Source organism: Budorcas taxicolor, chromosome 12, assembly GCF_023091745.1.
Source record: "Budorcas taxicolor isolate Tak-1 chromosome 12, Takin1.1, whole genome shotgun sequence".
In the NCBI taxonomy this organism is placed as follows: Eukaryota; Metazoa; Chordata; class Mammalia; order Artiodactyla; family Bovidae; genus Budorcas; species Budorcas taxicolor.
Genome location: NC_068921.1, coordinates 84485385 through 84509779, shown reverse-complemented (window position 1 = coordinate 84509779; position 24395 = coordinate 84485385). Strand labels below are relative to the sequence as shown.

At 44.2% G+C, this 24395-nt stretch overlaps 1 protein-coding gene across 1 annotated transcript in view; it reads right to left on the bottom strand.

Moving 5' to 3' along the window:
• MYO16 (myosin XVI) overlaps positions 1 to 24395 on the bottom strand; it is a 395654-nt gene that overhangs the window by 12799 nt on the left and 358460 nt on the right. Inside the window, exons 32-33 of the mRNA XM_052650218.1 lie at positions 19660 to 19818; positions 7865 to 7950 (exon numbers count right to left, since the gene is read on the bottom strand). Coding sequence (XP_052506178.1) covers positions 7865 to 7950; positions 19660 to 19818 — 245 coding nt within the window. The remainder of the gene's footprint in view (positions 1 to 7864; positions 7951 to 19659; positions 19819 to 24395) is intronic.

The window sequence follows — 24395 nt, the reverse complement described above, 5'->3', positions numbered from 1 at the left end:
TAACAGTGAGAAAAACCACTTCATGAAACTGAATGCTAATAAAACCTTTAGCCCAATTCAAATAGGTTTTTAAAATCAACTATAATTAGCTAAAGGGTATAGTTTAGCAACTCCATGGACCGTGAGCTTACTGCACGGGGGAATAATCTCTGTCCTCAACCTCGAGTCTCCCTCCCAGGTCTAGCTACCCACCAGAGCCACCCACTTGAGAATGAGAGATAAGACAGGCAATTCTTTCTAATCATGAAATGCACAAATAGGTCCTGAAAGTGTTAGACCATTTCTCCAGGGCGCCCAGTGTATTACAGGGGGCTGATTTTGTCCCTGATTAAAATCAAGTCTATTGATTTTGAGGAATTTCTAAGTGACCAGTTGTTAAGAACTGCAAGCTTCTGTTTTACATATGTATGACTTGGTGGGGGCACTAGAAACTCCAATACTTTGGCCACCTCATGTAAAGAGTTGACTTATTGGAAAAGACTCTGATGCTGGGAGGAATTGGGGGCAGATGGAGAAGGGGATGACAGAGGATGAAATGGCTGGATGGCATCACCAACTTGATGGACATGAGTTTGGGTGAACTCCGGGAGTTGGTGATGGACAGGGAGTCCTGGTGTGCTGCGATTCATGGGGTCGCAAAGAGTCGGACATGACTGAGTGACTGAACTGAACTGAATTAGGTTAAACTTAATTAAGCACTATAAATAATTCTCAGTAGCAACACGTAAAACATCAGGCCAAACAAATGATAAAAGGTATCCATCTGATGTTTGACAGAAAACAACAAAATTCTGTAAAGCAATTATCCTTTAACTGAAAAAAATAATTTTTTTAAAAAAGGTATCAATGTCTTTTACTCAAGCTGCTATCTGTAACAAGCAAACCACAAATACCAATGGACTGACCCCAAAGAAGTATATTGCTCATGTTAAGGCTAAAATGGGTATTTCTGCTTAGTAGATCACCTTCTACATTGTTGTGACTGTACTATGCATCTTCCAGGGTCTTGGAATATTGTGCAGCCAGCTTTTGGACGGGAAAGGAAACAGAACCCTGATAGCTGAAGGGAGGTTTGCAGGGGTCATGCCTGGACAGATTGCATATCACTGTGGCTCCCTTCCCATTGGCTAGAACTCAGTCACATGACAGCTCCCAACCACAAGGATGCTGGGAAATGTAGTCTAGCCAGGTGCCTCAAAAGAAATGGATTAGGTGGGCATTAGGTCTGCCAGGGTGCGATGTCTTGGGTAAGTGACAGTGTCTTTAAGATAGAATCATGGCAAACCATTGGGTACAGATGCTAGAGAAAGGAGGGAAAGGAAACCAGGTGTCAGGAAGCATCAGGAAGAGAAAGAGACAAGATTTTGCCACAGTTGGCAACATAAGAGAGCAAATCTCTTTAATTGAGACTTCCTTCCCAAACCAGATAACAAAAATCACCTGCAAGTGTATAAAACTAATTTAAATCCACTAGTGCTTCAAAATTCAGCTTTTTATATCATTGACTTCATGACACTTCTTCCCAATATCATAGTTCATCTGTTTTAGAACCTTTCTGGCAGAGTCAGAAGTACAAAATGACAGTTTCAAATAATAGTGTAATCAAAGAGATCAGCGAAGAATCAGGCCCTGGAGGTCTTCTAAGGTCATAAAACAAATTCCTTCACTGATGTCGGCTGATTTCGTTTTAGCGCCATGGGAAACTTTCTATTCCTTGAGCCTAGATTTTCCTTTCAAAGTTGTCAGATCCCATTAACATACAGAGCATCAATAACTTCAGATACGCAGAAGACACCACCCTATGGCAGAAAGCATGAAAGAACTAAAGAGCCTCTTGATGAAAGTGAAAGAGTTGGCTTAAAGCTCAACATTCAGAAAATGTTGATCATGGCAATGTAAGATCATGGTATCTGGTCCCATCACTTCATGGCAAATAAATGGGGAAACAATGGAAATAGTGAGAGACTTTATTTGGGGGGCTCCAAAATCACTGCATATGGTGATTGTGGCCATGAAATTAAAAGATGCTTGCTCCTTGGAAGAAAAGCTATGACTAAACTAGACAGCATATTAAAAAGCAGAGACGTTACTTTGCCAAAAAAGGTCCGTCTAGTCAAAGCTATGATTTTTCCAGTAGTCATGTATGGATGTGAGAGTTGGACTATAAAGAAAGCTGAGTGCCAAAGAATTGATGCTTTTGAACTGTGGTGTTGAAGACTCCTGAGAGTCCCCTGGACTGCAAGGAGGTCCAGCCAGTCCATCCTAAAGGAGATCAGTCCTGGGTGTTCATTGGAAGGACTGATGCTGAAGCTGAAACTCCAATATTTTGGCCATCTGATGTGAAGAACTGACTCCTTGGAAAAGACCCTGATGCTGGGAAAAATTGAAGGCAGGAGGAGAAGGGGACAATAGAGGATGAGATGGTTGGATGGCATCACTGACTCGATGGACATGAGTTTGAGCAAGCTCTGGGAGTTGGTGATGGACAGGGAGGCCTGGCATGCTGCAGTCTGTGGGTTCACAAATGTCGGACACAACTGAGCGACTGAACTGAACTGACTGAACAATTAACAAGTCAGAATGTCTGGGGCCCAGGTTCCCAGGTGTCAATATTCCAATTCTCTGTTATCTTGGGAGGAGTAGAATTATTTGTCTTATATTTTCCACTTACAGAAAAGGCAAATACTTGCCTTTTACTTATTTTCTGAACAGACCAAGGTTTCCAAAGCTGGTTAATTGTTTTAAAGAAAGACAATGCAATACGATCATAACTGGTATTTTACATTTAGCCTCTTGCTAGAGTATGTAACTTAACAGCTCCCCTTTTCTAGCACTAACATGTAACTCATGGTAATTTCTATTGCTCTTCATTAAAACATCCAGTAATATGTAGATTTATTTATTCCCTTCCAGCCTCGCTGACCATCTCAAGGTCCAGGCTGGCTGTGCACAGGGTCTCTGCTCCTTCCCACCTGAAGGGCTCCCCTGACCCCAGCCTGGCTGACCCTCTTGACTTTCTACCTATCTTTGCTCAGCAAGGTTTTTGTCTTGTCATCTGATTTAAAATTGCAACCTGACCCAATCTTCCTCCACACCACTCTTGTCACTCCCAGCCCTGCTTCTCCTGGCTTCTCTCTTTTCTTAAAAAAAAAAAAAATATTGAAGGAATGAGAAATCAGAATCATGACTATGTTTTTATTTTTTGGCCATGCCACACGTGGGATCTTAGTTCCTTGATGAGGGATGAAACCCATACCCCCTGCAGAAGAAGAAGAGTCTCAACCCCTTGACCACCAGGGAAGTCCCATGACCAAGTGTTTAAAAAGGAAAAAGGTGACCTGCAGAGACATCATGAGATCTTTCTCCTTTTAAAAACACAGTCATCAAGTGTACTTCAATAGTTCGGTTCAGTCGCTCAGTCATGTCCGACTCTTTGCGACCCCATGGACTGCAGCAGGCCAGGCCTCCCTGTCCATCGCCAGTTCCCTCTGGAGCAGTAAAATGTACAAAAGCACAGTCACAATTCTGCTTTCTCATCCTTTTCATACTTCTTAAAACTGAATTTTCCTCTTTGATGACAGTCAATGTCTTCACTGGAAAAAACCATCATGTGTTGAAACATCTAGGACACACATACGGTACAACTCTATGAAGGAAACATACAAAATATGGGACTTATTTTTGTTACTTTCCAAGTTTCTATATATCTCTACAGGACATGTCCCTTCTGTTGAAAGTGCTGCCGTTTCACTTCTACCATCCAATTAATTTACTGCCTTCATTTCTCACACATAATGAAGTCATGAGGTGTACACGCAGATTTCCCGAAACCTCAGCCGTGTGGAAGCACGCTCTACGCTAGGTCTCCCTTGGTGAGTGGCTTATCAGTGAGATACATATGATTCCTTTCGAAATGGTTGCCTAATTTCTAATTCCCAGCATGTGTTTGAGAATCACGCCTTAACAATTAAATGAAAGGTGCCTACATTTAGCTGTTTTATCTAACACTTTTTTTTTCCCCTGCCACAATACATTTCAAGCAGTCCCTGTGACAAATAAAATGGATAAAGAAAGAAGGCATTGGGTTTATTGAGTGGTCTGCAGCTCTTCATTTCTTTGATATGTGACATTACCAAAAGGTTCCTTTGATGGTTCAGTAAAACAAACCACATAACAATTTGTTTCTTGATGTGGATCAATTGCATATTGATTCTGTTCGGGCTTTCACTGGAGGCTGTGTCGAGAGGCAGGAGATATTCATTAAGCTCTCAGGCACCGGATGGCCACTATTTTATCAGAAACCATCCACAGTTTCTTACAGTGAATATCTGAATACATCAGAGAGTAAGCACAGCTTTTAGTGCTCTTTATAAAAGCTAAAGGGTATAACAGAAGGCTTGGCAAGAAACACGATAGATGAAATGAAAATTAAAGATTGTAAGCCATGCTGTATCACTGTGAGGGAAGGAAAGAGATGGACTAGGAGTGTGGGGTTAGAAGATGAAAACCATCACATAAAGAATGGATAAAAAACAAAGCCCTACTGGCTAGTACAGGGAACCCTATCCCATCTCCTGGGATAAACCATAATGGAAAAGAAAATGTCAAAAAGAATGTATGTATGTATATAACTGAATCACTTTTCTGCACAGCAGAAATTAGCACAGCATTGGAAATCAACTATACTTCAATTTAAACAAAATAGAGAATAGAAAAAAAAAACCAAACTTGTGGCTCTAAAGTAAATTTTATAGATGATGAGAATAAAATCAAATTTGTGTGCCAGTCAAAATTCTTCTTTGTAAGCAATAGAAACTAACTCTCACAGGCAGAAGCATTACTGGAAAGCAAAATAACTGGGCATGAATTTAAGAAGGGCAGGTTTGGCACGTGGGCTGGACCCAAGGCGACTGCAGTGGCCTGTGGTCACAGACACGGGCTAACATCTGTGGCGCCTGGAGGGAGCCACCACCCCCAGGTGGCCCTCCAGGGGTGACATCTATTCTCACCCCTTCCGTTGTTTGTCTGTTGACTCATAATCCACGGTGGACAGGCTGAGTGCATGTCACAAGCATCTGTCTAGTTCTCCAAGGAGGGGAAGAAGGTGAAATCTCTTCCCTTAAATTTTCATTGTGGTCGGTGAGAAATTTAAATATGTGGCTAGCAGCTAAAAACACAACCAGAGACATCCACTATGGCTATTTAAGACTTTTACCTTGACCCAAACTTTTTTTGGTTTGATCTTGACCCAAGTCTTTTGGAAGATTTTGCCTTCCAAAATTTATGTAAAAGCTAGATGACGTCTCCATCACTTTTAGTGAGTTATGGCAAGTTTCTTCTCAGAAACAAGACAGAGGATCTTGACATCCATTCAAACCCTGGACTCTGCGTTTTCCCTATGATCTCTGACAAATTACTAAATCTATTTCTTGATTTCTTTATCTACAATAATGCCCAGACGTTTTATCTTCCTTAAAGGGATTTCATTAAAATCACTGATGATGTTAATTAAAATACAGACATCCTCAAAGAGGAATTCAATTTTTAGTAAGCATTTAATTTTATTGCTGCATGCCCAGTCAATTCAAGGCAGATTTCATAGAATTCTTACTTAATTGCTTTACTAGAAAATCTAGAATGCAAGATGCCTGATGTGTTTATATTTCCTCTATAAATGTCACCCAAGAGGCATTTATGCTGAGAGATGTGTGGTCGTTCAAGGCAGAGCTCCACCTAACTGTGATGGGCACCCAGCACTGACCCACGTGTCCTGCCAAGAGAAAGCCTGCACCGGGCATGCAAGAAAATGAGCCTGGTTTTCCTTTTCCTTGAGAAAAATAAAAGCACTATGAGATAACTGCGGGTTGCCTGCCTTTGAAAATAAGCTCTCTGTGAAAGCTGGGAATGGAATATTATTCCCAGGACTTCCTTGAGGGCCCAGTGGGTAAGGCGTTGCCTTCCAATGGAGCGGGCACAGGTTCAATCCTCGGCTGGGGAGCTAAATCCTACATGCTTTGTGGCCAAAAAAAAAACACAGAATCTGAACACGTGTACACCCATGGTGGATTCATGCTGATGTATGGCAAAACCAATACAATATTGTAAAGTAATTAGCCTCCAATTAAAATAAATAAATTTAAATTTAAAAAACAAAACAAACAACAACAACAAAAACAAACCCACATAAAACAGAAGCGGTACTGTAACAAATTCAATAAAGAGTTAAAAAACGGCCCACATCAAAAAAACTCTAAAAACAAGACAAAACAGAAAATTAGTCCTGGTGACCTCTCCCACCTCTCTTGACATCTTAACCAAATCAATGGAAAACCAGAGGGAAGCTGCCAAGATGCCTCTGTTAACGCACCTTCTTTCCGGATGAACCCTCTTCTCTGTGACCCTCAGCACAGTGGAAACCCTGGGAAGGGTGTCTCTATTGCTGTGCTCTAGTGTATAGGAGCAGGGCCTTTGACAAAAATCAAGCCGATGTTCCGTTCTTTACAAGCAGGTCCCCCGTGACTTACCGTAGATAAAGCATCTGTAATGTTTACAAGGTAAAATAAGTGCATCTCTGAGGAACAGAGGGGAGATTAGGACAATCTATTATTGCAAGCAATCAGCATTTTTTTTCTATTTCAATGCCTATATATCAGCGTAAGTGATTTCAGCATATTGCCTACTGTAAGATTTATTTTTAAGATTAAAATTATTGATTTTTCTCACTACCTCATCAGTGTTATTTAGAAAAATCTCAGTTGATAATATAACTGTGCCTATACAATGTCAAATATTCTGATGGAAACTGGATTTTTAGCTGGATAGCTGGTTTCATGGAAACATCTAGATACTTGACTTTAGATAATTCTAATGTAGATATCTGACATAGCAAAAGTTGCACTGCAACTACATACAAGATAATCTTGTTGCTAAAGCAATAATCTTTACTATATCAACAGTAAAATCTTTAATAATACATTTTTGGTTGTGTACCACCTTCAAAGCAAAGTCTTTTAAAGACTTTATTTTAAAATTGAACATAAAAGCACACTAAACTATTGATATAAATCCTTTTCCTTTCTACAAATGCTAGAGTTTATTTTTAAGTGATAATCCTCTTTATTTTGGCGAACTTTTTGAGGCCAAACACATTATGAATACATGTGAAATCACTGAAGCATATCAGAACAGTTTTGTGAGCTATAGACTCGTTTTGATTTTGCAGTGTTCTGAGGATGAGATAGTTGTAGATGCGTTTGGATTATGTGGGATTTGAGGTGCTAACAGAGATAATGGCCATAAAACCACATGGGCTTCAAGCATTTTATGTCCATGATGTCACTTAAAGCCTTCTTACTTCAGCTGAGGCCAAATGCAGGGAATCTTAAGACCCTTCCGTGACTGCAGGGTTCTCCTTTCCTGACGGTGACTCTATAATGCCACAGATAAAGTATGTCTATAATGCTTCATTTAAGACCATTTGTTAAGTTTTATGTGTTCTGGACATTCTTCTTTTAAATGCTGTTCACTCAGTCATGTCCGACTCTTTGCGACCCCATGGACTATAACCCTCCAGGCTCCTCTGTCCATGGGATTTTCCAGACAAGAATACTGGATCTTCCCGACCCAGGGATCGAACCTGGGTCTCCCACATTACAGGCGGATTCTTTACTGCCCGAGCCATCAGGAAAGGAGCAGAAAATAAATAGGAGTCAGCCAATACAAAAGGAGAGAGAATGTTGAGAAGAAACTTAAGGCAGAGTTGGAAAAAACTGTGTTCCCTTGTGCAGCGGGACTAGGGACTTCTTGTCTTTTAGCTCCAGTTATCACAGCAAAGGTGAGCGTCCAAACATCAAGGGGTCCTTACCTGAGTGGTGTGACTCTCTCTGTGTCTCTGAAAGGAGGAGGCTCCGCCCCCAGACAGCCTGGAGAATCCGTCTTCTTCAGGTAAACCTACAAGGGCAACAGAGCGCAGCCATTAAGTTGCGTGTCCTTTCCTCGAATAAAGTAAGTCAGGAACGTATTGGACAAACGGAAAGAGTGACATTTCACAGACTGCAATGAAGGTCAGTGAATACTCAATGAATAACAAAGTTCTCCAAGCAGCTTGGGAATACAGGCATTGCTGGAGGTTTAGCTAAGCAAAGAGGAAGTGTACTGGCAAAAAAAAAAAAAAAAAAAGATAATGATAGAGAAGGAAAAATGTCATAGTAGCAGAGAAGTGAGCGAAGAAGGGCTGAAGGGGAGAAGGGAAACTTTTCTAGAGGCTGAAAAGAAGTCTGATGAAACACTGATGGGGGAAAAGAGAAGCTTGCGGACAATGAGGGTGAATGGGCTCCCGGGGTTGCAGTTTGTTCCCCAGTTGTGGGGTCAGGGCAGTTTAAAAGGGGGGAAAAAACTAAAAACAAAACACAAAAACACAGGGGAAGGATGGGCGGAAATCTAAGATCAGACACAGGCTGGCATTTCCAGGGAGCTAGATGAGCAGCAGCCACGAACGAAAAGCTAAAAGCTTGGGCTTCCTGTGAAGGAGGGGTAGGAAAAGTGTGAAGGGGACACGGGGCCCTTGACAAGCGAGATGAATGTCTGTTTCTAGAGAATTCAGTTCACTGGACTTCTTACAGAGACTGGGGACCTGGGCAAGGAGAAGAGGGCCGTGACCCACTTTTTAAAACTGATTTATCAGCTGAAAGATGGCTCGCAGAATCCGGATGGAAACTCAGCTCAGTGAGGATCCAAATTCAGAACCAAGTCAACAGCAAGACCCGCTTGACACAGGGCCAGGCGAAGAAAGTCAGGGAGTATCAGGGTCCCCTCTGGGTCACAGCGCTGGGAGGCGCAATCAAGAGCCAAGAGAAGTCCTGCATCTGAGGATCTCAAGTCTTAACGGTAATGATTCTTAAGAAATGGAATCCAGAAAGAAGGTACTGACAATCCTTCGTGCAGGGCAGCAAAGGAGATGTCAAGAACAGCCTTTCCGGACTCAGCAGGAGAAGGGGAGGGCGGGACGATTGGAGAGAGCAGCGCTGAAACATGTATATCACCATCTGTAAAACAGCTGACCAGTATGAGTTTGATGCAGGAAGCACGGCACCCAAAGCCGCTGCTCCATGACTACCTGGAGGGGTGGGGCGGGGAGGGAGGGGGCAGGGGGCTCAGGATTGGGGGGGGGGCACATATACCCACGGCTGATTCATGCTGACGTATGGCAAAAACCACCACAATGCTGCAAAGTAACTGTCTTCCAATTAAAGTCAGTTAATAAATCTTAAGAAAGGGCACAACAGAATGGCTTACAGGTTATGTGGAGCATGGGTGGCGTTGACTGGATCTGGAGAAAGCAAGCATTCACTCTGGTTGGAGGAAGTGAAGGAAGAGGGACAGTGGAGAGGCCACAGGCTGAGAACCTTCTGGGAGGGGGTGGATTTTGAAAGGTGGGGACAGGCTAAGGCAGCAGAACAGGAGGGGATTCCACATCCTGGGGGTGTGGCCTGCAAGACGGCCAGGGTGGGAGAGGGGGAAGGGGGGAAGGGGGGGAAGGGGGAAGGGGGGAGAAGGGGGGGCAGGGGATGTGGCCCGGGAGTTAAAGGCCCTCCCGTCGGTCATTTTCAACCCAACTCCCCAACTACAGTGGGGGAAACGGAATGAAATTAAGTCCCAACTAGAAGTTACTTAATATGACTTCAAAATATCTTCAGATGGAAAGCAGGTGTGGGGCAGGGCTCTCCGAATGCCCGAGGAGCCTGCTTCCCTTACAAAACGACCTTCCGATGCTCAGAACAGATAATTGCACAATATTCCAGATTGTCAAGTGAAGGCTTGCTTCCCTGGGCAGGTAGGCTCTGAATCAGAAAGCAGCATGAGTTCCAATTCTCACAAATTCTCACAATTCTCACAAATTCTCACAATTCTCACAAACAAGGTCTTGTTGTAAAACCTATAGTCGAGTATATTCCACAGGTCCCAAGCAAAGGCTCCATCCCCAGTGGTCTGCATCTATTCTTTTTTTTTTTTTTAATAGTTTTTTATTTTTTTAATTTTAAAATCTTTAATTCTTACATGTGTTCCCAAACATGAACCCCCCTCCCACCTCCCTCCCCATAACATCTCTGTGGGTCATCCCCATGCACCAGCCCCAAGCATGCTGTATCCTGCGTCAGACATAGACTGGCGATTCAATTCTTACATGATAGTATACATGATAGAATGCCATTCTCCCAAATCATCCCACCCTCTCCCTCTCCCTCTGAGTCCAAAAGTCCATTATACAAAGCTGTGTCTTTTTTCCTGTCTTGCATACAGGGTCGTCACTGCCATCTTTCTAAATTTCATATATATGTGTTAGTATACTGTATTGGTGTTTTTCTTTCTGGCTTACTTCACTCTGTATAATCGGCTCCAGTTTCATCCATCTCATCAGAACTGATTCAAATGAATTCTTTTTAACGGCTGAGTAATACTCCATTGTGTATATGTACCACGGCTTTCTTATCCATTCATCTGCTGATAGACATCTAGGTTGTTTCCATGTCCTGGCTATTATAAACAGTGCTGCGATGAACATTGGGGTACATGTGTCTCTTTCAATTCTGGTTTCCTCAGTGTGTATGCCCAGCAGTGGGATTGCTGGGTCATAAGGCAGTTCTATTTGCAATTTTTTAAGGAATCTCCACACTGTTCTCCATAGTGGCTGTACTAGTTTGCATTCCCACCAATAGTGTAGGAGGGTTCCCTTTTCTCCACACCCTCTCCAGCATTTATTGCTTGCAGATTTTTGGATCGCAGCCATTCTGACTGGTGTGAAGTGGTACCTCATTGTGGTTTTGATTTGCATTTCTCTGATAATGAGGGATGTTGAGCATCTTTTCATGTGTTTGTTAGCCATCCGTATGTCTTCTTTGGAGAAATGTCTATTTAGTTCTTTGGCCCATTTTTTGATTGGGTCGTTTATTTTTCTGGAATTGAGCTGCATAAGTTGCTTGTATATTTTTGAGATTAGTTGTTTGTCAGTTGCTTCATTTGCTATTATTTTCTCCCATTCAGAAGGCTATTCTTGAGTATAAGAGAAAAGCCTTTCTCCAAGGTTCCCAGAGCAGTGTGGTTGGGCCCTACTATGGTGCCAGGTTCACTGTGGCCTTAGAGTCTATGCAAAGATTGCAGGGCTTCCGGTCTTGTCAGTGGTCTCACCCAGTACTGTATCGCCACAGATTATCCTTACAATGTGCTGAGGATAAACACGGCACAGATTTGAAAAGGCAAATCTTCTGAGAGTGGTAAGAAAACCCAAATGTAAGGACTCTGTTCTTTTAATTGCCATTTTTTCCCCCGATGCCCAATGATAAAATACGTAGTCATCCAAGCAGCAGAAAGTGGCCTATATAGAATTTGTTAGGTCTGTCCCCACAAAATAAACATCTTGAGATTCACAATATTTTGTTTGATATAATGACAACATTCTAGCACTAAAAACTGTTCTCTAATCTAATGATAAATAACCACAAGTCCAGGGAATAATTAAGTATACGAGAAAAGATCTAAGCCTGTGTTCACATCAGTAAAAGATGGCAATTAAAGTAAGTGATAGCTATAATTACCCACACATAACTATATTTCAGCAAATGAGCAAACAGATCATTATTGCTGGGTAGCAGAGGTAGGGTGCAGATACTGGCATTCAAGAGAAACTGTTTCCTCGAAAATAACACGATTTCTGATTCAATTAAAATTTCAAGTTATTTTAAGCATTTATTCCCATCTTGTGACTTTATTCAAAAAGCATATTGACTATATGCTGTTGATTCTGAATCAGTACCACTAACCGATTTGGCGGAGAAGGCAATGGCATCCCACTCCAGTACTCTTGCCTGGAAAATCCCATGGATGGAGGAGCCTGGTAGGCTACAGTCCATGGGGTCGCTAAGAGTCAGACATGATTGAGCGACTTCACCTTCTCTTTTCACCTTCATGCATTGGAGAAGGAAATGGCAACCCACTCCAGTGTTCTTGCCTGGAGAATCCTAGGGACAGGGGAGCCTGGTGGGCTGCCGTCTATGGTGTCGCACAGAGTCAGACACAACTGAAGCGACTTAGCAGCAGCAGCAGCAACAACCGATTTGGGTTATAATGATCACATGCGTATCATACTTTGTATATATGTGACATACTTAGGCCACCTGATGCGAAGAGTTGACTCACTGGAAAAGACCCGGATGCTGGGAAAGATTGAGGGCAGGGGGAAAGATTGAGGGCAGGAAGAAAGGGGACGACAGAGGGTGAGATGGTTGGATGGCATCACCGACTCAATGGAGCTGGGTTTGAGCAAGCTCCGGGAGTTGGTGATGGACAGGGAGGCCTGGCGTGCTGCAGTCCATGGGGCCGCAAAGAGTCGGACACGACTGAGCGACTGAACAACGGTGTATCATGTGCTGTACATGTATAATATTCAGTCAGCTTTTATCATACTGACTAGGAGGGATTTTCTGACTCTGGCCTTGGCACAGGACTCACGGGTTCCTATGAAATACGCAATGCTGTTCCAATCAGTGAAGGCTGGTACTGCATCGCCAGAGTCTTGAGCCAGCTATTTTCCTAGTCATGGGAAGGTTTCATGGTGTCAACACAAGTAGGTCAACATAAACACTTCAAGTTGCTTTGAAAGGTTGAAAGCCTAGCTGAAATAACTTTTCTTTTGTGCACATAGCTCTTGAGATTTTCAAGTGATCTTCTACGAATTGCAATACAGACCTGGTGTTATTTTAAATTCTGTTCTCTGTCAGCATTTAACGCGTAACATATAAATCTGTGTTCCAGGGTTTGAACATACACTATCAGTCACATACTGAAGTTTAGAAGCCCAATATTCCTAAATATTTAATTTTATATGATTAATTTCAGGCAATATATCCCACAAAAATTTCCATTTGGTCTACAGGAGTTTTGTTTTTGTTCCAACCAGTTTGGGGATTTAGTTTGATTTTTAGATTAAGACTCAGAGTTTTTGGTATTTCACAAAGCCATAGTTTTTGGCTTTTGACTCAAAACACACACAAATTAAATATTTTGTCAAAGGGGCATGCCTATTTTCTCTTTCCTCAGGAAAGAGATCACCCAGATCAGCTAGGGAGAATGGCAGGGAGTGAAAATTTAGTAAAAATGAAAGGATATATGGCTACCGTTTTAAACATTTGTATATTCAGTTTTGATCATACAATATATTTTAAATTCCTTTTTTGTTTAGCAGCTATCCTTAAATACCCCCAAATTGAAAATAAATAGTAAATTATTACCTTCATACTAGATACATGCAACCTTTGAGAAAGAGTTGCTTATCACATACTTGTTGACTATTGCCATCATTCAAATTCCATTTTTACTATTTTAGAAATATTTAATTTCAATAAAAGGGTATGCAATATTTTTGTTATCCTCTTCTTTTTACAAAGGGTTATCATCAGAGATTTTAGACGGGAATGTTTTCGCTCTTTAACTTTATAGTTGGAGTATAGCCAACTAACAATGTTGTGATAGTTTCAGGTGAATAGCAAAGGGACTCAGCCATACATATTCATGTATAAGAAAGATTACATCTCTCTATTTCCATCTAAACACACACACACATAGTTTCAAACACGAATATGAAAAGTTTTACAAAATGCTCATTTCAATCAAGTTGGAGTAACCCAACATAAACATCTAGTGTTATTTCAAGGGTGGAAAATCGGGAGATAATTCTAATATCCAACAGGCAGGACTTGCTTATTTTAAGTCATGGTAGTCGTATCTGATGAGAAGCTATGCATCGCATACAATTAATGACCAGCAGTCAACAACACAGGTCTGCATTTGCTCACCTAGAAATATGCTACATGAGATCTCTCAGGGAAAAAAGCAGGTGGTTAAAGCCATGTGTAGAGTGTAAAAAAAACACCAAACATCTTCTAAATGCACACAGATACATTTGTATGAAAAAAATACAGAATTCTACAAAGTGGAATATGAGACATGTTTTGGGGATTTTTAGGTAATATAAGGAATAGTAGTTTTTACTTATTGTTTATTCTTTCCTTTATTTTTCAAATTGTCACATAAACATGTAGTTCCCACAACCTGCATAAAATGAAAACTCCACGTGAAGAGTAAGAGATTACTTAAGAAGCTGCTCAAGTCAGAGATAAAACTTAGGAAGACCCGTGCTGCGGGACCCCAGGAGCTGGTGCAGTCTCTGCCTGTTCTTGGCGGTAACACATTTTTGAGTAACTGCAGATCCTTTCCCTAGAAATCTTTACGGCCGGTATAAAAACCCTTCTGTGTCTACCCTGTGTCATTTCCTCGCAAGGCACCAAAAAGCCGCCATCTTCTGAGTCAACACTTCCAACCCTTGTATGTGATCCCTGCTTAATATTGGGGTTGCAGATGGCCAGCATTCAGAGACATTTTGGGGCATTTTCTATGTGTGTGTGCCACTGAACCAGTCTTCTTGCTGGGTGTAAACAGAACCTTCCCGCATTACCCTGGGGTCCTTCGTGCCAAGCTTGAACAAACCTTGCTCCAATCAACTCCCCACCCCTATGACTCCTCCTAAGCAAATCGAGACTGGTGATGCAAATCGCCTGCTAGATTTTATCCAAGACCCATTTACCTCCTCCTGCTGGGCAGGTCAGCAATGAGCATCCTTGGGTGAGCAACATTCTCAGATGAAAAGCTACACACACCCTATGACCTTACGTGGACCTGGAGGGAAGTCAGAGAAAGCAGGGGGAAGCCAGGGTGCCACCATCCTGGCTACCAAACAGCCATTGGGAAATACTGCCCCACCTTCTTGCTCCCTCATTTTAAAAAATATGGTATTTCATTGTCTTTGAATGTCCACTGATTCTTTGAAAGTAATTTGTCTTTTTATTTTAATCTCTGGCTGCTTTAAAGAATCTGCCTGCAATGCAGGGGACTCAGGTTCAATCCCTGGGTTGGGAAGATCTCCTGGAGAAGGGAAAGGCTACCCACTCAAATATTCTGGCCTGGAGAATTCCATGGGGTCGCAAGGTGTTCGACATGACTGAGCGACTTTGACTCTCACTGGCTGCTCTTAAGATTCACGCTTGGTTTACTATGATATGCCTAGGTGTGGTTTTCTTTGTATTTATTCTATTCAGCGTTTTATTTATTTTTTAAAAAGTGACACTTACAGACAGAAAGATTCACCTTTATCATACGTGCTGGGCTGTGCTTGGTCGCTCAGTCATATCTGATTCTTTGCGACCCCGTGGACTGCAGCCTGCCAGGCTCCTCTGTCCATGGGATTCTCCAGGTTAGAATACTGGAGTGGGTTGACATGCCCTCCTCCAGAGGATCTTCGTGACCCAGGGATTGAACCCAGGTCTCCCGCATTGCAGGCAGATTCGTCTGAGCCACCAGGGAAGCCTGAATTTACAGGACCACACTCACTTCTGTTTGTCAGTATCACATGCCCGTCTGCAGTCTGCTGCGGTCTTAACATCTCTGTCCCCTAAAATCCATACGTTGGAATTCTAGCCCCCAATGTGGTGGCATTGGGAGATAGAACCTTTAGGGGGTAACCAGGTCTCTGAAAGTCTGTGTTCCCCTAAAACTCACATGTTGAAATCCTAACCCAAAAGTGGTGGCATTAGGAGGTGGAACCTTTGGGATGATTAGGTCCTGAGGGTGGAGGCCCCACAAATGGGGTTCAGTTCAGTTCAGTTCAGTTGCTCAGTCCTGTCCGACTCTTTGTGACCCCATGAATCGCAGCACGCCAGGCCTCCCTGTCCATCACCAACTCCTGGAGTTCACCCAAACCCACGTCCATTGAGTCCATGATGCCATCCAGCCATCTCATCCTCTGTCATCCCCTTCTCCTCCTGCCCCCAATCCCTCCCAGCATCAGAGTCTTTTCCAATGAGTCAACTCTTCGCATGAGGTGGCTAGAGTACTGGAGTTTCAGCTTCAGCATCATTCCTTCCAAAGAAATCCCAGGACTGATCTCCTTTAGAATGGACTGGTTGGATCTTCTTGCAGTTCAAGGGACTCTCAAGAGTCTTCTCCAACACCACAGTTCAAAAGCATCAATTCCTTGGTGCTCAGCTTTCTTCACAGTCCAACTCTCACATCCATACATGACCACAGGAAAAATCATAGCCTTGACTAGACGAATGGGGTTAGTGCCCTTATAAAAGCGGCCCCAGAGAGCTGGCTACCTTCTTCCCTCCACCAGTTGGGGACAAGCAAGAAGCCAGCCACCTGCAGCCTAGAAGAGGGCTGCCACCCTAACCGGTGCCCTAACCTTGGACTCCCGCCCCCACAACTGCGGCCATGAAGCCACTGCTCCTTACAGACCAGCCAGCCTGGATATTTCTTTACAGTAGCCCAGCCCCCGTCTCTGGCGGCCCACTCATCTCTTACTGTCCCTGTGCCTGCATTTTTCAAAATGTCACATAAATGGACTCAGGACCTTTGGATTTTTTAAATGCAGTGCAATGCCTTTGTGATGCATCCATTTCTGTCTCCTTCAGTAGCGGTTTATCCTTTTTCATCCATGCGCTGGGCAGCCTGTGAAGTGGTCCCTGATGGGCCCACCTGGAGGCACTCGCCCCTCACAGAAGCCCCTCCCATGAGTCGACTGGACGTGTGGCCCAAAGCCCACAAGCTGCACGTGGCCGGAGCGCTGGCTGTCTCCTCCAGGAGCAGCCGGGCGGTGAGTGTGGCTTCCACCCCGGGGGCTCGTCCCGGCTTTCCTGTGGACAGCTTGCTCTGGGGGAAGCCCTGGCCCTGTCGTGAAGCCTCCCTTGTGGAGACGCTTATGGAAGTGATACTGAGGCTGGGCCATCTCTCCAGCTAGCCTCAAGAAGCCTGCAGTTCTGGCTGATGGCTGATCACTTCCCGGTGAGAGACCCCGAACCCAAGGCACTCAGTTCAGCCACACCCAGGTTCCTGACTCCCAGAAACTACAAACCACAGCCTCTACGTTCTGGGGGCGGAGGGTAATTGTTGCAAGGCAATAGATATGGAATACTGTCCAGTCGCCAGCTGAAGGGCACTTCATTTATCTCCAGGTTTTGCTCTTGATCAGTTGCTCTATTTTGTCCAACTCTCTGGGACCCCATGGACTGTAGAACGCAGGCTCCTTTGTCCTTCACTATCTCCCACAGCTTGCTCAAACTCGTGTCCATCCAGGCAGTGATGCCATCCACCCAGTGATGCCATCCACCCATCCCATCCTCTGTTGCCCCCTTCTCCTCCCGCCTTCAATCTGTCCCAGCATCAGGGTCTTTTCCAGCTCTCCAAAGTACTGGAGCTTCAGCTTCAGCATCAGGCCTTCCGATGAGTATTCAGGGTTGATTTCCTCTAGGATTCCCAGTTTCAGGTGACTATGAATGTGAGCGGGATTCGTATTTGCATACAGGTGTTCCTGTGGACGCTGTTTGCATTTCTCTTCTGCAAACACCTCAGGGTGGGGCTGCTGGGTCATACGGAAGGTGCATGTTTATAAGAAACTGCCCACTTAAGCCAGTTGCTTAGTGTTTGCATCAGTGTTGGAAAACTCTCTCCAGTTTCTCACGAAATCATCTCTCCCCCATGGACTCCATCTTCTTTCCCTAGGATTCCAATAACCCTTCTCGCCATATCCTTTATGTCTTTAAATCAATTTCTGAAATTTCCACTCTGCTTCTTTGTCCTTCATTCTGGATATTTTCTGATTTATCTTCCTCTTCCCTAGGATTTTTTTTTCTTAATGGCTGTGTCTAATTAACTTTAAGCTCATCCTCTATTGTACTTAATTTTATGACTGTATTCTTCAATCTCAGAATTTCCATTTGATATGTTTTTATGGTTTCTGATTTCTGCTGAGATTTTCATTCTTTTATCTCCTTAGGCAAAGTAAACATAGTTACTTCAAAGCGTGTGCCTCTGAACTCCAGTCTTTTGAGGCCCGTGGATACACTGCTATTTCTGCTTGCAATTTTTCATCTTATTTTGTCTCCATGTGTCTGTTTCCTTTTGACGACGTGTTGAACTCTGTATTTGAAAAGTGGTTTGTAAGGACATCCTGAAGCTAAGGATGATGTCACTGTCCTTCAGGGTAGATCCACGCCCTCTTCTCCTCCGGGTGCCTGTGGCCTCTGTCCTGAAGGACCTCAGTCCGGCCCCAGGAACTGAGACGATTCACAGACGAGCTGGGGGCCAACAAGTTCTTCGTTTGACTCTTACAATGGACCCTTCAAGCTCACCTAGGGCCATGGGGCGTTCTGGACACAGCCTGTCCCCACAGTCCTGGGAGACACAACCCAGTGTCCCAGCTGCCTCCACTGGGCTTGGTGAGCACCCCTGATGTCCTTCAGAGAAAAGCCTAGAATTCAGGCCTCCTTGCTTGGCTTTCATTGCAGCCCACACCCCTGCCCTCAGGCTCTTCAAGAGAAGGTTGGTCTGAATTTTCTCTTCAGACATTACTTAGAAGCCCTGGGCTGCTTCTAGGGTGGACGGAATAAGCTGTTTGTCTAAGCCACTATTAGACAGCTTTTAGATACACACAGCCAGGTCAGTTTCTATAAGACATGTCCACAGACATACCCGTATCGGATACCTAGACCAGGGTGGAGTTTACCATTCTTTCAAGACTATTTCCCTTCACTCTTCTGAGGCATGGAAATAATCAACAGGAACTTTACTCACTGCTTGTAATAACCTATAAGGGAAAAGAATCTAAAAAAGAATATGTGTGTGTGTGTATATATCTATATCTGAATCACTTTGATGTACATCTGAAACTAACAAACACTAACAAATCAACGACTGCATACAAATTTTTTAAATTAATTAATTTACTTAAATTGGAGGCTAATTATCTTACAATATTGTAGTGGTTTTGCCATACATCGACATGAATCAGCCATGGGCTTACACATGTTCCCCATCCTGAAGCCCCCTCCCACCTCCCTCCCCACCCCATCCCTCGGGGTCATCCCAGTGCACCGGCCCTGAGCACCCTGTCTCATGCATCCAACCTGGACTGGCGATCTGTTTCACATATGGTAATACACATGTCTCAATGCTATTCTCTCAAATCATCCCACCCTTGCCTTCTCCCAGAGTCCAAAAGTCTGTTCTTTACATCTGTGCCTTGCATATAGGGTCATCGTTACCATCTTTCTAAATTCCATATATGTGTGTTAATATACTGTATTGGTGTTTTTCTTTCTGACTTACTTCACTCTGTATAATAGGCTCCAGTTTCATCCACCTCATTAGAACTGATTCAAATGCATTATTTTTAGTAGCTGAATAATATTCCATTTTGTATACGTACCACAGCTTTCTTATATACAAAATTGAAAAAAAAAGACTATATTTTTCTTTAAAAATACTATTAGAGCATCATCTCCTCTGCTCAGGAGAAGTCTCATTTTATACTAGCTTCCACAGACCAAATACTCCACAAAAATCTCTGGGGAAAAAAAGCTAACTAATATTGAATGCAATTTTAATTCTTTAACTTGAAAATAATAAGTTGGCAATATACCCTACAGTGACATTTCATCTTTTATGCCCTTTCCCAGTTTTTAAGCCCACTTCATTTTTGTTTTATTCCCCCTAGAAAGTTGATACAACTCAAAACTTGTATCTGTTTACTTCCGAGTTTAAAGAAGTGCTCACCGTTTGAGACGGAATTTCCATTTTCAGCAGTCATTGCACTGGAGAGTGAATTAGAAAATTGAATTCCATGGTTATTTGCATTTCTGTCCTGCGTCTCTGATGTAATTTCTGAAGTACCAAAATCATCTCGGCTAGTAAGGTTCATGTTCGTTTCAAAACCTAAAATAAATTGTAGAAAAAAATGATTCTTTCCTGATCAAATGTACCCAATAAGTTGAATCAAATAGTGGAAGGAAATAATAAAACTCAGGAAGTCAAACGTTCATTACATTTGAAATAGCAAATTAATAATCATCCCTAATCAAATGTGTGGTCTGCAATGCATTCGTCAGTCTGCTATACCGCTGGTAAATGCAATGGGCTGCGTTAAGTGACAATAGTGGATTTCATCATCTGCTATTTCCAAAGTCCTATAGCATGTTCGACATCATATGTGTAACTACAGAACTGCATATCTTGTGAAGGTTATTTCCTGAAAGAAATATGATGATATGTTCATGTTTTAGAAGTTTTCTGAGTTTTTAAATAGAGCTGAGGCAAACTTAACAGTTTTGAAAAAAAACACTATACTTTTATGGTTACAAAATATGTTATTATCCACTTAGGAATGCGTGCATACTCAGTCGCTAAGTCGTGTCTGACTCTTTGCGACCCCAAGGACTGTAGCCCACCAGACTCCTCTGTCCACAGGATTCTCCAGGCAAGAATACTGGAGTGGGTTGCCATGCCCTCCTCCAGGGGATCTTCCCAACCCAGGGATCAAACCCACGTCTCCTGCATTGAATGTGGATTCTTACCTCTGAGCCACCTGGGAGTCCCCACTTAGGAATATTAAGACTTCAAAACCCTACTTCTGCATTCTGTACGTAACAAAATCACCTAAATGTCAACACGCATGTCCTATATTGAGCTCTCTGAGATGCAGAAACACAGAAGCCACTGCCTAAGTTAGGCTGAGGAGCCAAAAAAAAAAAAAAGAGTTTCACCGCTGGGGGATTCCTGTGGGACATCAGGATTTCCCATGCTGCTTCTGCCCCTTGGCTGCGGGCGCCCAGTAGACTCTGCTGTCTCTTAGGTCCTTCTGCAGTTTTAGGCTAAGACGTTGTTCACAGGATACAAAATGTAATGTGCTTTACTGGATTTTGCAGATGGTGAACAGTTCATCTGCTGGGATGCCGAAGGAGGCAGGAGGAAGGCTGAGCTCACCCCCAGGGCTGGGCTGGGCGGAACCCTAGCTCTGCCTCCTGGACGTAGCCTCCCCTGATTCGGATGTGCACTCAGATAGCGCCCAGGGCAGGAGCCCCTACCCAGAGGCCCCACACCGACTCACGCTTCTCGGCCTGGGGTACCCTCTGCACAGCCCAGCACCTGCTCCCCCCACCCAGGATCCTGCTCAGAGCCCCCTCCTCCGTGCTGTATGGCATCCACTATGTTATGAGTGAGCACGTGCCTGGTGGGCACACACAGGAGCATGTGCCAGGCTTCAAGAGGCAAGCAGTGGGCAGACAGAAGGAGGGCAAAAAGAGCAGGGCTTTGACAACCAGCCAGGAGTGTTTACATTTCTGTGACCCAGGGAGTAGCTCCTGACTCTTTGCCTTTAAGACACAAGTGAAAAGAGCGCCCCTGGCGGCTCAGTGGTCAGGAATCCGCCTGTCACTGCAGGAGTCGCGGGCTCCGCCCCTGATCTGGGGAGATCCCACAGGCCATGGGGCGGCTCAGCCTGCGGGCCACAGCTATTGACCCTGTGCTCCGGGGCCTGGGAGCAGCAACTCCGGGAGCCTGCAGGCCCGGAGCTGCAGCTAGAGCGTGGCCCCCACAATGAGAAGCCCCATTCACTGCAGCTGGAGAAAAGTCCACGCAGCAAGGAAGACCCAGCAGAGCCCCAAACAAATAGATGAATAAAATTATATATATAGAGAGAGAGTGGAGTCGCTCAGTCTTGTCTGACTCTTTGCGACTCCGTGGGATTTTCCAGGCAAGAGTACTGGAGTGGGTTGCCATTTCCTTCTCTAGGGGATCTTCCAACCCAGGGACCCTACATGGGTCTGCATTGCAGGCAGATGCTTTAGCATCTGAGCCACCAGGGAAAGTGCACATATATATGTATAAAAGAGTGAAAAGGCCTGCGTGGGAACAGTGGCCAAGGCCAGGTTTTGGAATCACCCTCTCAGCTCGTGACAACTGGAGATCATCCAACAGCTGGAGCTGAAAGAATGTCTGTTCGATTTGGTCAACTCTACTTGGCCTTTTCCAGAAAAATCTTCCGAAAATTAGTAAAACACATTTGGTTTTAAAGCCGTCTCAAGACACATTTATCTGCTTTTATTTCTCTTGAAACTATTTTTTTCCATTCTTTAATTCAGCCATTTATTGAGAGTTTCCCTGCCCAGACTCTCCCCGGGGCTGGGATACCATGAGGCCCAGGCAGGGAGCTGGGAGGTCACCTCTCAGGAGTGTGGTCGACAGCCAGCAAGCAAAGGATCAGGCGAGGTGATGGACCGCGGTGGGTTCCCAGCGGGGCAGCATCGGGGCAGGGCAGTCCAGGTTCTTGGGCCGTGTGGGTCAGGGAGCCTTCTCCAGGGGTCTTGTTTGGGCTCAGGATGTGAAACAGGGCATTGCCCAAGGTAACAGGCACTCCTCTTAGGTCTGGCAGTTCAGTACTCAATCCTCTGAGACGGTGTGTGGACTCTCGGTAAGAGCGTGTGATGCTAGCATCCCCCAGAATGAGCTGCTAACTCATAAACAATGGATATATTTAATTTTGGGTCGAACCCTCCATTTTTGCTATTAAAAGTTAAAAAAAAAAAAATTCTCATAATTCCAATCAGCAGTTTCAACTGCAGCCAAGAAATGTTTTAAAACGTGTCATACAAGTTAGGCTGTGATCCTTATATTATCTACTAAAGTGTTCTTTATGTTTTTATCATAAAAGTGACTGTTGTTCAGTTGCTAAGTCATGTCCGAATCTGTGACCCCGTGGACTGCAGCACACCAGGCTCCTCTGTCCTTCACTGTGCCCCAGAGTTTGCTCAAACTCATGTCCATTGAGTCGGTGATGCTATCTAACCACCTCATTCCCTGCCACCCTCTTCTCCTTTTGCCTTCAATCTTTCCCAGCATCAGGGTCTTTTCCGATGAGTCAGCTCTTCGCACCAGGTGGCCAAGGTATTGGAGCTTCAGCTTCAGCATCAGTCCTAATGAATATTCAGGGTTGGCTTTCTTTAGGATTGACTGGTTTGATCTCTGTAAGACCAAATATCTGCCTATTCCAAGGATGGCTCTGGGTTGGAATAAGGGAATGAGTCCTTCTTAAGACATAAGAATGCGTGGTCACCCGGATGGCGATTCTTCACACGGTTCTTAGGTAATCAGCATCTCCCGGGTGTTCATTGCGGGCCAGTCTCCTGCTGCAGGAGGGACTTGAATTAATCCTCCCTTTCCTAACAGGGCGGTGGAGTCCTTACTCCCTCACCTGTTTTCCAGATGATGTCACGAGGCCCCAGGGAGGGAAACCCGCCTGTGGACGTTTCACAGTGAGTCAGTGGAGCCGTGGGGTTTAGACCGAGGTGTGCAGGGCTCTGTCCATCCACCCACTCTCATTCCTCAACTTGGCCTCTACGTCAAGCCTTTCCTCCTTATTTCACCTGCTGATGTAAGGATAAGGCAGTTTCTTTTCTGGGTCTTTCTGGGTCTTTCCCACCATGCCTTGGTGGGAATGAACTGGGAGCCCCAGATTGAAGAGCTGTCCTCTGGCCACTGAAAAGAGAGTGGCCACCTCAATACTGACATCCTCACTGAGGTTATGCTTATTCATGAATATCAGCCAGGGGCGTCTACTTTCTGTGTCAGCCTCTGCCCATAAGCGCCCTGATTCCAAGGTGGGTAAGTGCGTGAGAGTCTGCGTTCCAGCTTGTTCATCTCTCGATTCAACCACAGTGAGGGGCCCGGGCAGAGGCTCTGGACGATTTGGCTTTGCTCCCCCGCTGTCAGTTTCGTGGCGGAATGGCTGCAGCACTCCTTGTCAAAGGTACGCCCGTGACCCTGCTTAAGCACGGAAGACATTAGAACAGCAAGACGGCAAGAGGACTCTGGCAGGAAGCCTGGAGGAGGCTTAGCTATAAAACTGCAGGTCAGATGCATACTTCATGGAAAACTAGAAAAAAAAATAACATGGAACCGATAAAGTCATCGTTTGTTCATGCCTCCAAGCCGTGGTCCTCAGGGTTCTGAGGGTGAAGAAAAGTCACAGCAAAAGAAAACGTTTGAGATTCTCAACGAATCTAAGCAAACAAGTAGGAAAGTGAGTGGTGGAAAACCCCACCCAGAGCTTTAAAGGGGTGTCTGCGTCCTGTCTGCGTCCCTGCACCTGGAGATATCAGCGATCCGTGTAGCTCAGGGCAGACTTCCAAAGGACCGAGCGTTGACACTGGATAATTCGAGTCCCTGCGGAATTTTCTTGTAGCCTGTGAACTTGGATTCTCCGTGACCCCACCTGGGGCTGCTCTCACAGGTCTGCGGAAGATGAATCATGCTGGGATCTGACTCAAAGATAAAATCCTGGCCTTTATATTAAGATACGATGACTGAGCATAAGGAGGCCATGAAGGCACATTCTAGCTGAGTATTAATTGAACGAGAGAATTTGAGCAAATCTCAAAATCGAAATGCAAACAAACAAAAAAATCCCGTAGTCCAATGCTAGCTTTTGTATATATATTAGTTATCCCGGGTGGGTG